This window comes from Sabethes cyaneus, chromosome 2 (assembly GCF_943734655.1).
Source record: "Sabethes cyaneus chromosome 2, idSabCyanKW18_F2, whole genome shotgun sequence".
Lineage (NCBI taxonomy): Eukaryota > Metazoa > Arthropoda > Insecta > Diptera > Culicidae > Sabethes > Sabethes cyaneus.
This window is the reverse complement of record NC_071354.1, coordinates 9,834,588-9,850,675: the sequence shown is the minus strand read 5'-3', so window position 1 is coordinate 9,850,675 and position 16,088 is coordinate 9,834,588. Positions and strand designations below refer to the sequence as shown.

General features: G+C 38.0%; 1 protein-coding gene and 2 non-coding genes across 3 annotated transcripts; 2 read left to right on the top strand and 1 right to left on the bottom strand.

Annotated features, from left to right (window-relative positions):
- The first annotated feature begins 1,597 nt into the window (after positions 1 to 1,597).
- On the top strand, positions 1,598 to 3,787 carry LOC128736879 (RNA-binding protein 45-like). The gene is made up of 4 exons (XM_053831377.1): positions 1,598 to 1,966; positions 2,083 to 2,573; positions 2,630 to 3,114; positions 3,313 to 3,787. Exons 1-3 carry the CDS (start codon positions 1,683 to 1,685, stop codon positions 3,097 to 3,099), a joined length of 1,245 nt encoding a protein of 414 aa, XP_053687352.1. The 5' UTR covers positions 1,598 to 1,682; the 3' UTR covers positions 3,100 to 3,114; positions 3,313 to 3,787.
- A 158-nt stretch (positions 3,788 to 3,945) lies between these two features.
- Trnad-guc (transfer RNA aspartic acid (anticodon GUC)) lies at positions 3,946 to 4,017 on the bottom strand. The gene has a single exon. It is a non-coding gene; the product is annotated as a tRNA-Asp (tRNA).
- A 205-nt stretch (positions 4,018 to 4,222) lies between these two features.
- On the top strand, positions 4,223 to 4,293 carry Trnag-gcc (transfer RNA glycine (anticodon GCC)). The gene has a single exon. It is a non-coding gene; the product is annotated as a tRNA-Gly (tRNA).
- Positions 4,294 to 16,088: the final 11,795 nt, after the last annotated feature.

Here is a 16,088-nt window from a genome sequence, read left to right as displayed (position 1 = left end):
CTGCGCATGCTTCTCTCTCGGTCCATTATTGAATCCCTTCGATGGGTGACCGTCCGGAAATTATCACAGGAAAACCTAATCCAGATCCAGCATGTACTTATTCTTCTTATAAAGACTTTTGACTGATAACACGCTTTTCGAATGAATTGCGTAATGAAGAGACTCAAAGCATGCGCAAATTTGATAGAAATTAAAGAAATTTGACGAATTTCTCTTTTAATACCTAAAATTTCTTGTTCAATTACTTTATAGAGCATTCCTCTGGTGTCTCACAAGCACAATGACATAAAATTTATCTTTGAAATGCTTGAAATTTCTTGATAGTATAATTTATCATAAGAAAAATGCTGTGAAATTGAATATTTCATCATTTAGGAAAAAGTTTTTATTTCAAAATTGCAAAAAGTTGCAAAAATTTCACTTACAACGCTCTTCCTGGGACTCTAAGCTATCAAATGGCATCAAAGATTGTGATGAGAAAAGGTGAGAACATAAACAAATATCACTTTAAAGTAGCAACATATTTGTGCTAATTTGCTATAATAAATACTGCTCGCTTGTCATCATTATATTCATTGAAATGTAAAGTCTATATCAACAAATAATTGTAAAATCTTTGTGCTTCAAAAGCCATTTTACGGCTGGTCGATAGGATATATATAGCCTTACAAATGTGAAAGGCAACATCCTTGCCTACATGAGCGAAAATATATGGCCCAGTTTTACTCGAAGTTTGACAGCTCTATGCAAGATGTAAACAAGACAAATGGTTTCAAAATTAACGTTACATTGTGTGATAGGTATCTGGGAAGATAACGAGGTTTAATTGAAGGGGATTGAACGAGTTTCAACTTTCCGCATTTTGACCAGCTTTTTGGTCCAAATACTCCTCTGTGCAGTAACAGCAATAAGGTTTTGCACGGGTCAGCATAACCTTTGACGTCTATCAGTGGTTTGTTTACATGGACTTGGAACATGGGTTAACATGTTGAAACTGAATATTGCTTAAGGCCTTAACGGCAAGTCAGAAAAGCACAAAAACTGCCATTCCGAGTAGTTAGGAGGGTGACACTGCTGGATAATACGCTTTTAGAACGTTTAACTCCAATTTATGCATATCGCGTTCGCCTAACAAATAGTAAACAAACCACGAGTGGATGTCAAATGGGTGAATTGAGCTCATTCCGGTTCATTCGTGACGTCACCTTGCAAAACCTTATATGGATGTACATATGCATTGCCACGCTCGCACACATCGTTTCCCACTAATACATGTGTACACACCTTCAACTGTTGTCGGGAGGAGTGCGCTGTTGTTTCTATTGCTTGTCATTTGTATGGGCGCGAGGAAGAGATACTAGTCTTCTTGATGGGATGTTTTTGTTTGTATACTGATTGATTTCGAAGATAAATAGTATTTTTGAAAATATTACTTTACTCATTTACTGTTTGTTGCAACTACAACATTTATTTCAGTTCTTGTTATGCTTTTGCACCAACCCTGACCTGATGGATGAACCCTTGATGAACGATTTTCTTTCAAACTGTCATCGCGAATGAACTGAAAATCACAGCAAAGCAAAATTGAATCGTCGTCGTCGTCGTTTTGCGTTTTGGTGTTTCGGTCGATAAAAGTGTTTTTCGCTGTTTTCCAGTGCAAATTTCTCGAAAAATAATCCACTATGCAGGAACACAACGGCAAGAAGGAAATCTCGGAGGAACCGCCAATGAGCCGGCTGTTCGTGATATGCGGCCGACAGATTACCAGAGACCAGTTGATGCAGCATTTTCGGGACGATGGAGAAATTGAAGAGTGTGTTGTTATCGTCGATAAGAAAACCGGCCAGGGCAAAGGTGTCGCCTATGTAAAGTTCACGAAAACGTCCTCTGCGGCCCGTGGGTTGCGGAAGAATGGATCCTATATTGATGGCGAAACTCGGCCGATTAAAGTGATGATTTCTGCCAGGTAGGTTCCAGTTCGATGGGTGATACTGTTTTGGAATGTTTTTTCAAAATGGCGGCAATTTGGGTGCATTTGATAAAGTAGTGCAAGCATTTTGAAATCCGGGTTTTCTATTTTAGCTATCAGAAAAAGAAGGAAGACGGTAGCCCGGAGGAAATTAACGAGTACAAGTTTCGTCGCTTGTTTGCGGTTTTGCCAAGTTCCAAGAACGAGGATACCATCAGGGATGAATTTGGAAAGTTTGGCAATGTAACGCAGATCCGTTTGGTGCCGGACAAAAAGAATCAAAGCCAATGTGCCGCATACATTACGTTTAGTTCATTCCTGGAGGCAGCACTGGCGATCGAGGGTTGCAACTCCAGCTACCGGGCCAAATTCTGTTTGCCACGGGAGAATCTCAAGAAACCTTCGGACGAGAAAGAAAGTGGTAGTGGTCGGTTTGGATCGAGCAACGGAAGCACTCGCAAGAGAACACATTCTCCGGAACCGGGACGTCCCGGGGGAGACGTTAAATTGGTTGTTATCTGCAGCAGCTGCTTGAATCAGGACCGTTTGTGGAGAGTTTTTGACATTGCACCGGGGATGAAGTATTGCAATATTGTTACACAGAGTAAGCTAAATTGGATTTCACCTAAATTTTATTACTTATATCTATCCTTTTAACAGACGATATTAACACCACTGCGTGTGTGGTCTACTCTAGCCGGGATGAAGCGCAGCGTGCTTTAGATAAAATCCACGGCCTTGAATATCCACTGGGAGAACGAATCATTGTCCGTTTCGAGGATGAATTCCGCGATGAAGTTTGCACAAATGACATTCTTTCACAGTTAGGTCCGCCGAAGCCGATGCTGAATCAGCAAACTTTCTGCGCCAAAAAAGCGTTTTTCATCTGTATGCCAGAGGCCGTTTCCGTAAAGTTGTTACAGGATGCCTTCTGTCGTTTTGGTGATTTAATTAATGTTTACCTGATTCCTGGAAAACGTCACGGTTATGCCGCGTTTGGCAGTGAAGTTGCAGCCGATAGAGCTATACAACAATTACATGGTTTCCAGCTGGGCGATTGTCGCCTGAAGGTGCTCGAATGTATGGAACAAAATGAGTCCGCAAAGAGGCAACGACCGATGGATCGCTAAATCGTTTTAAGTCCGGTAAGTTACGTTCTTCGGTCAAGCCCAATTACCGCCGAAGAAGTGTTTTATTTTCGTTTCAGATCTGCTGTCGGGAAAATGGTTCGTTTCTGGTGCTGTTTTTTTTTTCTTTTCGACATGTTTCTTTCGTTTCAGAGATGTCAATCTTCGTTCGTGTAATCTAACATGTAAACTATTCTCAATTTGTATCGTTCACAGAAAATTTAACAGAACGTCACAGAAAGAAAACGAAAATTACGGAAAGAAAACGTCAGAAGTGAAATTTGAAGCAAGTTCATGAATTAACGATATTGTTTCCGAACAACAAAACACAAACAGAAAGCAAAGAAACCATCATCATCAGTACGGAGTAAAAAGTTGTCTGAATCAATTGAACGATAATTTAAATGCATAAAAACTAACATTAGTAGAATTGTAGAGAACAAATCAATAAAAACATTAGTATTACTAGTAGGATCGTAGAAACGGAACGAAGAACAATTCGTAATGGTCAAATAACTGGAAATGAAAATTTTTATTTGGTGTGCAACAGAATATTGAACTGCTGGAGGCAAAACTAAAATGTTGAAGCTAAATGCCAGTTTACTCTACAAAATAAAATAAATCATAACCGTCTTATCTCTAAGTAATCGTCTATAATAGCAGCAAAAACTGAAATGGGAAAGAGTTGAATAAAAAGGTAAATGAATAATTTTGAAACTTTTGTCAGTACATCCGAACGTCTAAATTTTTGAAAGAAAAATAGTAAATGAATAGTTTGGAAATTAGAAATGAAAGAAAATAAGCTGAAAATTTAGAAATGAAAGAAATTTACGAGCAAAAAAAATTTTACTCCCCGACGGGGAATCGAACCCCGGTCTCCCGCGTGACAGGCGGGGATACTGACCACTATACTATCGAGGACAGATACTCGAGAGCTTACAAAAGCCGACTCTGTCAACTGTAGCAGCAGCCATCACCCATATAGTGATAGCCGGCTCACTGACGCCGGCCGGCGACTATTTCTCACACCAGCAGCGTGTGTTCATTCATAATGCGATTCTCGCATGATCTAAAAACAGACGGCAGCTTGATCGGCTGCTTTTGCGCAGCAGACCGGCTCATCGAAGCATCGGTGGTTCAGTGGTAGAATGCTCGCCTGCCACGCGGGCGGCCCGGGTTCGATTCCCGGCCGATGCAACGAAACTTTTTTTTTCTTGTGTTCTATCTAAACACCGTATCTTTGTACTGTTTTGTTTAGTATTTTATTATGATGTAATATAGAAACAAAGTAATAATTTAATGGCAACTCGTTTATTTTTCTGTTTGAATATCATACGTACAACGCTGTATGTTTTGTATTGAAGCGTGCTACTGTAACTCATTCATTAAACGTTGAAGCTAGGTAAGCGAACATCGATGATTGACTAATTTTATCAATAGCGAAGATGCAGTTTTTAAGATTATTATGTTTATGTCTTAACAATTAGATTTTTGTTTTAAAAATTGCTGTTAGTTTACCGTCCTACTGATAGGTTTCCATTTAATTTATTATTTCAATTACACCCAATAAGTTGGTTCAATATGCTAAACACTCTCCTTAGTTTTTCTTTTACGATAGACAACTTTGATCTACTTGTGTGGTATCCATATTAGTAACTGTAATAGCAGCGCTTTACAATCGTTCCGGTCTGTCATCTGGTGGCCGTTTGCAGAAGCAATCCGGCGGACAAGCAGTCGGACTGCTGTCGGTGGGACAGTACGTGCAACGCTGCTGGTATTCGTCGCTAAAGGAAAGATAAAAAAAATTGTTTAAAAATTTTTTCCATAAAACAATGCCAACCATTTCAATTTGTTGCAGCATTTTGCTTGACAGCGCATAAAATGGTTTGCAGTGAGAGCTCTTGATTTGAAAACTGGAAATCAATCGGTGTTAGTTAGTTGGTTAGTTGACACTGCGAACGGTTTGCTTGAAACGATTTAAACTACTAGTGGAGAGAAATTAAACTCATTTATTATTAACCACATTAATTAAAACTCGATTACGACTCATTATAGCAATCAAGTCGGTAATTGAATAAATAATCACACTTGATTGTTAAAAGAAGAAGATACCTTCGCTTTTCGGCGGCAGTTTCTCATTAAGCCAAGGGTTGCTGCGATTTGTTTCCTTTGGAGATGAACGAAGCATACAATGGAAGCGAGTTGCCTCACATCAGCAGCAGCAGCAGCAGCGCCGACCTGAAAGCAAGCGAAAACAACTTTTCAACAAAGCGTGACCCGTAGGAAGTTAAACAACGGTGCCTGCAGAGAAGGAAGGGATAATGGGTTGTTTAACGAGCTGTACCGGTCGAAGGGACTGCGCTGCTTTATTCCCGGAACGTGTCCTTAATTTAGCAGAACAGTTTCCTCCGAGATTGTTGTGCTCTCGCACTTAATCTTGGAGGATGCCCCCTTCTTTTCTTATACATTGGACCATCTGATCCGATCAGTATCTTGTTGTTTTGGGAAAATATTAGATACGGGAAGGACGAACTATTTTCAAATAACGACAACCTGTCTGTATGAAGGGTGTAATTGAATTGCTCGGATTATGTTCTCGCTTGAGAGGGATTTGTTTTCGTGTTGCGTTTAGAATCTGTTCGGCAATTTTTGTCCAACTGGCAGTGGTAATAATTATGTGATAAGCCTTCGTAAGCGGATCTGCTAGAAAAACGTTATATGTATTCGAAAAACTAAGGTGCCTTACCATTATTATAACAATAAAATTTGCTTGTAATGCAGCATTGAAAATGGTATGGCATCTATTGGTAAAACGGCAAATATTATTACAAAATTGTATTAGCTAACCTGAACTTAATGATATGTAGAAGAAAATGAGCTATCCAATATAATTCCTAGGACGCGAACAGTATTTTTGCGGGGCAGGACAAATCCATTGTAAGAGTGTTTTCCGAGGAAAAACTCATTACCGAACATTTGTCAGGGTTGATATCCGCTATCCAAGCAAAAGGTTTCAAAGTTTTGAATGTCGCGTTGTAGTTTGAGACAGTCAGCGTCAGTCTGGTAAGGTAAAAATATTCTTGCATCGTCTGCATATATCAAAATAATAGTATCGGATAACTGTAATATTTAATGTAAGACAAAGTCCGCAATTTTTATTTAATCGGCAATTGTAAATTAGTTACGTAAAAATAGTTCCAGTTTCATGTCCTATTTTAAGTCCAGTTATAAATTGAACTTCAAGTTTAGTTTCAAACCTAATTTAGGATCCAAACTCAATTCTGATTTTTTGCCCAATTTTCACACCGATTTCAAGTTAAATTTTTAGTCCAGTTTCCAGTCCAATTCCAAACAGGATTTCAAGTGCAATTCAAATCCAATTTATATGCAATTTCTTACTCTGATCTCTCTTCAATTGTCGAAATATGCAATTTCTTAAGCTACCTTAAGTTCAATTTTAAGTCTAATTTCGAATCCAATTTCAACTGATTTTAAATCAAATTTTAAGCAAAAATTTAAGTTAAGTGACGGTGGTTTTCCTGAATATACACCAAATTCTAAAGTTTATATCTCATGAGCCAAAAAGTCTTTTAAGAAAATGTTAGTAAATATTCATAGCATATTTACAGACGGATTACCAATTGATCTAGAGGTAGGCCGTCTCCCACTGCTCTCCAGAAGAAGAAGCAAAAACGGAAAAATACGACCGAAGGAGAAAAAACCGAAAGGAGCATGGAAAACGTGACAAAAACTGGATAGAAAAAGAGGAGACATGCATGAGGAACACTGGCATAAAAAAATAAAAAACGAAATAAAAATAGTAACAGAATAGGAGCGAGAAAGGAACATGAAAAGAAAAAAAAATACGTGAAAAAGAAGAAAATAATATAGGAAAAGTGGGAAAACGAGATTGGACAGAAAAAGATGAAAAACGACGAGAAAACTGGAAGAACTCTAAAGAAAACGAAGAAAATGAGAAAAGGAAAATGTGATAAAAATGGAGAAAAACGGAAAAGAATGAAAAAACAAAAACAGGAAAACCGGGACAGAAAATAAAATTGAGAGAATAAAATAAAAACGGAAGACAAAAGTGATGAAACGAAAAACAAAAAGGAAACGTGATAGAAAAGAAGTAAAAACACAGGACGAACAAACAAAAAACATAACATAGAAAAGGCGTTATTAAGCGGAAAAACAAACCCGAAACTAAATAATAGAAAAAACTCAAAACGGAACGAAAAACGACCGAAAATAAGACCGGAAAAGAACAGAAATAGGCCTGAATACGGGAAAAAACGATAAAAGAGAGTCGAAAAACGGAACGGAGGAAATTGAGGACATAGGATAAACGGGAAAGGAAAAGAAGAGAAAAAGAACAAAGAAAGAAGAAACTGCGGGCAGAAAAGAGGAACAGTGAGAGAAAAAATTAACAATAGAGGAGGGAATACGGAACAGAAAACAAGAGAAACCAAAAATAAAAAGAAGAATAACGAGAGAAATAAAATGATAGAGCAATAGAGCAAAGCGGGAATCTATGGGTTAGAATAAGAAGAAAACAAACGGTAAAGCGGAAGAGAAAAAGGCGATAAACGACAGATTAAAAAGGAAAGCCGGATAGGAAAGGGTAAATAGGAAGCATCAAAAAGAGGAACAGACGAAGACGGAAAACGTGAGTTTTCCTCACGAGATAAAAAGAGTTAGAAAAAAACTGGAAAGGAACAAAAGGGAACCAGAGGACGAATAGACCGAAAACGTGAAAGAAAATAACAAAAACGATGGCGAACATGGGGAAAACAGGATTAAAAAAATGGAACGGAGCAAAACGAAAAAATGAAACAAAAAACGGTGCAGAAAAAAAGAGGAAAAAAACCAAACAAAAAACAGTACAGAAACAGAGAAGAAACAAAACAAAAAGTGTACAAACGGAACTGGAAAAGAACAAAAGCAAGACGCAAAAGAGGTAATCCGTGTGAGAGAATAAGACGAAAAATGTCAATTTTAATTTCAAGTGAAACTTCGTGTCTGATGATTTTTTGTCCATGTCCAGTTTGAAGTAAAGTTTGAGTTTAAATCAATTTAAACTAGCTGATTGCCCGATCTCACTCGGGGCCCCTTGTCTCTTGTCACTTGTCATTTGTACATCTGTTTGTGTAACGAAAACTCTCATAATGTAAGAAACAAAAACCTTTTTACCTTATAGTATATAAGAAAGGTTTAGAAATTGGTCGAAAAACACAAAGTCGATCCGAGGCCCGGAGGGCCGAGTCACATATACCAATCGATAGAGCTCGACGAACTGAGCAATGTCTGTGTGTGTGCAGCTCATTTTCTATCGCCTGTTTCTCGGATATGGCTGAACCGATTTACCGCTTTTAACCGCTATTGGTCTTATTTGAAAGGTATTATTGTCTAGTATATCACTATTGAATTGTTTCGTGGTCCGATATTTCGTTTAAAAGTTATAAGCAAAAATATGAAAACTACGTGACACGATTTTCTTCGGAACCACCCAACCGATTTCGATGATCTTAGTACCAAATGAAAGCTCTTGCTACCATGAGCATTTTCAGGAAGTTTTATTGAAAACAAACAAGTAGTTTAAAAGTGATGCATAAAAACGTGTTTTGACAAGGTAATAATTATCGCCTGTTTCTCAGAGATGGCCAAACCGATTTATGCGCTATTAGTCTCATTTGAAAGGTAATATAGCCGGATAGATCACTACCGAATTGTTTTTTGATTGGAGCTTTAGTTTGAAAGTTATGATCAATTAAAGTTACATTGTAAAATTTACAATAATTTATAGCGATTTTAACCAAGATAATTTATTTAGTTTCAATTATTTCAGTACTAAACGAGAAGTCTTAATACTGTAAATGTATCTGCCAAATTTCATAATGATTGGTTCTATTGGTCAAAAGATATTTAAAAATGATTGATGAAATTTATTCAAGAAAACTTTAATGACAACCCTTAATTGGACTAAACCTTAAAAACGGAATATTAGTAAAAATGTGTAATTTTTCAACGGATGTTTCTTTGGAGCAGTTAATTATTTAAATATAGCTCATTTTCTAACACTTTTAAGGAGACCGTGAATCCACCTAAAGCGGTGACATAAATTTTTGTTTTTTAAACGCGCCCAAAAAACAGCGATTTCACAAAAATTGTAGAACACACTAAAATAAGCAACTTTACTGCATATAATAACTATCTATCCCTTACCTGTTGCGAAATTTAATAATTTGTTTAAAGAAACCACTTTAAAATCAAGCAAAGCAAAGCCATGGGTGTAAACGACCTTCAGAACTTGACCCTTCTTTATCGAAAATTACGGAGCTAGGGCAAAGATTCTATTAACTCTGTAGCGGCACCGATCAGTCGAGATTCGAACATACGAAGACTGGCTTGTTAGGCTAGCATTGTACCGCGAAGCTAACAGCCACTTTAAAATCAATTCTGCTCAAAAATTCTGTACACGATGTTTTCATTGCTTTTATACGTTCTATAAAGTTATTTAGTAGGTTAAAATACACTCCCCAGGTAACCAATAAGCATTTCCAATGCAATTTAAATGCAAACCAATTAGCATTTAAGTTGCCCTAAATGCTACTTAAATGTTATTTTGGCAAAATATGCGGCTAATTTACTGCTAGTCCTCTCTTATAGTGCTGACAATGCTTATTTGTAGCTAATTACCGACAAGAAGAATTTAAATAGAATTGTAGATGCCAATTTACAACAGTTATACAGTCAAAAGGCTAATAAACAGCTACCTGCAGTATAAAACGCCAGGGATGCTAATAAACGATTGATTTACTGCTTATACTAATGCTTATTGGTTACCTGGGTCTGAAGATTGTTTATCGCTAGGATGCATATGGATGATAACTAGCACAACGTTACAAACAGTTGCATTTAGTTCCGAAGACGTGTCGATTTCTATATGATCATTTCCAGCTCAAAACGCTAAAAAAGCTATTTTTTACTCAACTATTTTCGATTGGAATTTGAATGTGAAAATAGTTTCTTTCTAAACCTAATATTTGACGAGCAACATTTCAAAAAGTCCAATGTGCAAATGAGAGATTCTCTTTGCATCTCCTCTCTTACGCTTACGGCGGCATAAATGCACTTGAATGCGTCTATTTTGCATGAAACGGTTGCTGGTGTTATTGGAAAGCTAATCATTTAGAAAAATTGGGTTGAAATGCATTTATGCCGCCGTAAGATAAGAGAGGAAACGTAAAGAGAATCTCTCATTTGCGCCTTGGTCCTTTTGACATGTTGGTCGAGATTTCTATGTTTATCTGTAAGTAAAAAATAAAAAGGTTTGTCAAAAGGGGTCTCTTCTTTTAAAGAGGAGGTATTACCACTAATCGTGGGGGTTCAATCGGCACAATCGGCAAATTTAAGATGTTCGCTTTCGGATCTAAAATGAACAATCTGACAAAATTTGGTTTAAATCCGTGAAGGTCGATTACACGGTTATCGGATACTTTGCATGTGTTGACTCTAATAGATAATTTTTAGATTTCACATCTGAATAACTTGAGAATGGCTGGGCCTAAGAAGCAGTTTATATAAGAATTTAGTTCAAAGTGATGCGTATAGAATTTGACTCTGTCAGTTTTATGAAATTTACAAATTCAAATACAAATCAAAAATAATATTTGAGCTGGAAATGCCCATATCAAATGACATATAAGATGGTACAACAAAGGTTCCTTTCACCACTAGGTGGATTAAATCGGGTTTTTTTATTTGAATATGTCTACTCCCTTTGTCAGTTCCTCTCACGTTGTCCCCCAACCACATTTAAATCTCTCTTCTTCTCGGTAATCCCTATAAATCGACACAAAGCCTTTTTTACGTTTTTGAGCCTCTTTAACCGTTATGTGTGCGACAAAAAAAACACCTTTAGCAGGGCGACAAGGGTACCCGGGTACCCAAAATTGATATTGTTATAACATCAACAATTTTAAACCGATTTCGACGAAATAGGTGTCATTTGAATCGTTTATTTATCTAGTTTTGAATCATTTGGCCATTTGGCCACTAAAAGACATACGGAGCCCGAAAATCCGGAATTCCGACAGAGTGTCCGCTGTGAGGAAGAGAAATGATTGTATTGCAGCAAAATCAGTCATGCGGATATAAAAACTCTAAAGATTCGTACAATGTACTATTTCATATAATGAGATGAATCAGGTTGGCCATTCCGAAGTAGGTTCCTGTGGGGTCATGGGTGGCCAGTCCAGGATTGGAGGTAAAACCTAGCAATATGGGTATCAAAGTTCTTGGAATTAGTTCGGTAGGTGATATTTTTTACATTTCGATGTATTTTGATTGGTTATTTCGAAAATGGTTTCTACGGGGTCACAGATGATACCGCAGGATTCAAGATAATGCTTAGCATTATCAGAACCGTTCAAAACGTAGAACCATCCGTTATACATTTGGTACCAGTTCCGAAATTATTAATCAGTACTAAACTGGCCATATCCGTTCAAAACATCTAAAAGATCCGCTAAACCAATTCTAATATTGGATTAGGCACCCAACTGGCCATCTGTAATCCTACAGGGACCCAATTCTGGAATGGCCAATGCGATCTAAAGTCACCAATTTATATAATAAGATGAAAAAAGGGTCCACAATGTCAAGCTCAAAACTAATAGCTTTACTGAAGGCTGATATTCTTTCAAAACAAGCGGCTTTCCACGTTTTACCGGACGTTGCTCCGGAATTACCGATTCCCGGTAACTACATGTCATTTGATGGCCAAATGCTTTATCTAATCAAAACTAGATAAATGTACGAATCAAATGCCACTGGTTTCAGCCAAATCGGTTCAAGATACCCAAAGTTATGAGCATTGCAAATCATGGGTACCCGGGTACCCTTGTCGCCCTCCTACGTAATAAAAAAATTCAAGTGACTCTCATTGCTAAACCCCTTTATGGATATGCACCAAAAAAACCTCAATTACTTAAGATCAACGAGTTTTACGATGTTGCAAAATTTCAATGACGTATGTTTTAAATTGAATGAGTTATAACTATTTTAAAACTGAAAAGGTACCCGGGTACCCTGTCGCACACATAACGGTTAATGACCACCCTATTCTCCCTTTCAGAAATAAAACAACTTGTTCGTTCCAAATGCAAGAGTAGCGTACCCCTATACCCATTTGAACCTTTCTCACTCCTCACAAGGAACCATCTCCCTCGTTTGTCAACCCCCCGGTGTTGACTCTTTTATGCCAAAAAAACATGTGTTGATGAAGTTCCGGAGCTATGTCGGAGCATACATTCAAACTCACGTTCCTCGTCCCTACATGCCAGTTTCTTCCCAGTTGGCTTCCCCTTCCGTCACGTAGCTAATTATGCACCGTTTTGCCCAATGAAAATCGCTATAATGGAAACGAAATATAGGTTTATTTACCTTATATTCCTCGGTGGAACCCCCCTCTTTTCTCAATGTCAGTTGCACAACTGCAATCGGTTTAACCCTCAATTGATCAACCAAAAAAACAACGCAATTTGATCAACCGGGTACAGGTGTACCCACTTAGTAATTCCACGACAAAAAGTGCTCCTATTTTGCTCAAATTTTGCATGATTGTTCGTTTGTTGAAAATTTATCACCTATATTTTTTATTTGGCGCTCAGGGATCCCCTTTCCGACTTAGGTTAGTTCCAAAAATCATCACCTTTGCCATGACACCTTTTCTTAAAAAAATCATAACTTTTGATTCATTCAACCGATTTGAATAATTTTTACAGCAAATGAAAGATGTTATGATGAACTTTTAACAAAAATTGTAACCTCAATTAACCTCAAGTAAGCTCAATTTACTTTTAAAATCATTGAATTTTTGTGTTTTCATGTTGTAATACCTAAAAAGATCCCAGTTTTTATATTTTTTTCTTACCCTCCCCCTCCTCCTAAAAAGATAAGGGGTCCTACTAATTCATCATAGAAAAAATTCTTGCCTCCAAAAACACCCACATGCCAAATATGGTTCCATTTGATTGATTAGTTCTCGAGTTATGCAAAAATTTGTGTTTCATTTGTATGGGAGCCCCCCCCCCTCTTAGTGAGGGAAGGGGACTCTAACCAACATAAGAACCTTCCCTGACCCCAAAAACCTCTACATGCAAATTTTCACGCCGATTGGCTCAGTAGTTTTCGATTCTATAAGGAACATCCCGACAGACAGTCAAAAATCCATTTTTATAGGTATAGATGTCTAATCCCTTTGTCAGTTCCTCACGTTGTCCCCCAACCACATGTAAATCTCTTCTCGGTAATCTATATAAATCGACACAAAGCCCCCGGTTAACCCCCCGGTGCTTAGTCTTTTATGCCAAAAAACGTGTTGATGAAGTTCCGGAGCTATGGCGGAACATACATTCATACTCACGTTCCCCGTCCCTACATGTTAGTTTCTTCCCAGTTGGCTCCCCCTTCCGTGACGTAGCTAATTATGCATCGGTTTAGTCAATATCATATCCGATTTCAAAGCTTTCCTCGACGTAGGGTATAACTATATTACACGACGCTCCGCCGGTTACAGTGTCTCGTGTCGAAGCTAAGAGAAAACGTTCATCGTCAGCTGGAGGAATGTGATAAGAAGGGTTATGCCCACCGGGAAACGGAAGCGGAGCTGACAATTGAAAATGCAGATTGAATCTAGTACTTGCCACTTGGTGCGGTGATAAACCCCAGAAAACCTAAGAAAGTTGTTCGACTCATATGGGACGAAGTGGTAAAGATAGGAAACATAGGAAATTTTCTCTGAATACGCTCCTACTCAAAGGACCGGATCAACTTACAGTTTTACCGGCGAACAAGAAAGAGATGTTCCACCTAATTCTCATTCAAAAGGAAGATCGCAACTCACGCGGGTTTCTTTGGCGGAAGGATCCTTCTAGTCCTCCAGACGTCTATCGAATGAACGTGGCAACCTTCGGGTCAACGTGTTCGCCGGCGTCCGCACTTTTCGTCAAAGGCGAAAGTGGCCCCGTTAAAGCCATCATCGATTCCTCGTGTAGAACTACGAGCTGCAGTATTGGTAGTTAGGTTGATGCAGTTTGTCGAAGCGATGAGCCATATCGTGAAGGTTCAACAGTGATGGAGCGATTTAACAATCGTTCTAGCTTTGCTGCGCAGATACAAGCAGTTCGTTGCATGTTATGTTGGATTGAAGCATTGCCATTGAAGGGTGTCATGTTAACTCAATTCAGCTGATATGAAAACCAAGTGGGTAAAGGGACCCTGTGTGACCGGCGGGTGGTTGGTTCAAGGGCCCGCAATACCTGAAATATCCGCAATCCGATTGGCCTTGGCAAAGGTCAACAACGCTGTCTATGAAAAAGAGCTACGGCCATGTGCACCATCATGTTTTCGTGCAAGAAATGGGACTCAACTGGATACTGGACTCAATCGACAACTGGAGGCGAAGTACAACCGGAATAGCGCCGATCAATGGTTATTTGAAATCGAAAGAACTTCAAAAGGGTTAAATGACACTGATATGTTTGACGCGACGGGAGCAACTGAAATGGTGCTTCTAACGCGGAATCAGCAGAGTTAATTACATCAACCATTACAGCTCGAGAAACCTAGTAGCCTGTACAGACTGTCGCCGTATCGTAGCTGCTCCAAACTGGGCCGAAAGTACCAAGCATCCTGTTATACTACGTGTCTCAGAGTTGCCGTGAAACATTATGAGATTTATAAAGCAGATAACCAAGGATTCTCCGGATCACAGCTAGACTATTGTACAAACTGCGAGGGGGTTGGTTCGTTGGTCCGTGTCAGTCTTGCGAGGTAACAGATGGAGGTAAAACTGAGGCTTAAGGGATTCGCAGATCGAACCAAACTATAATGAGAGCCAATTATAAAATTGACACAAAAAATTTAATGTCATCCATGCCATTTAATCTTTCTCGAAAACGGCTGAACCGAACCACTTCAAATTTTAACACTAGTTTTCTAAGAATTTTTGCTAGAAATGAATTGAAGGGTTTTTCTTTCTTTTTCTAGCGGCGTTCCAAGATAATAACTGTTGCAGCTGGTTGGACACCTATTTTTGCAAATAAAATATCTCAAAATTCAGTTGAAAGTTACCATATATTGTACACAAAGTTTCACTTTAATCAGCTGAAGGGTTTTCTCTAGATAAATTTCAGAAAAGTCGACCTATCTTAGGATGCTTGATTACTGTATATAACTTCTTAACGGCATTAGGGGATAGGTATGTCAAAACACTTAGTTTATGAATTTTAATTATTTTTATATTTAAACTTTAAGCAATTTTTTGCATTGAATTTTGTAATTTTTGTTATTTATGGCGTCGATCAAAATGAGGTTAATAAGTTGGGTAATCTGAAGTGTCTAAATCACACTGAGGTCTCCCTATGCGTTCTATCGTATGAATATCGCAATTATTTTCATGGTAATCCCTGTATAAACTCTTACATGGTTTTACCTGTAAAAATATTGGATTTAGCTTAAACCATTCAAAATAGCCTTGAAGTATACAAATTCACATTCTGAGTAGTTTTTCAACCAAAAAGCTGGTAGTAGAAATACAAAATTATGTTATTTTTCACAGCGAATAATCCAGTTATCGGTAGAAAGCAGTCAAAATTGATTAAATTTTCTACTCAAAATCCGAGTTACTACACTTTAGGGGCATTTTGAATAGTTTTAACCAAGTTTTAGCTAAATCCAACCTATTTACAGGTAAACTCATTTAAAAGTATCCATTTCATTTCACTTATTAGACACGTAAACTTCTTCACAAATTAAACTAATTGAATTCAGTACCCTAATGACCAATTAAACTTACAGCAATAGAGCTCATTGTCATCCTTCACGGACAAGTCAACTTTCACTTTCCTGGCTCACTAGTTCACAACGTTCGATCCAATTCCGAACGGCACAATCATCGGTTGATAAGCAAACTGCAAGCACCAAAA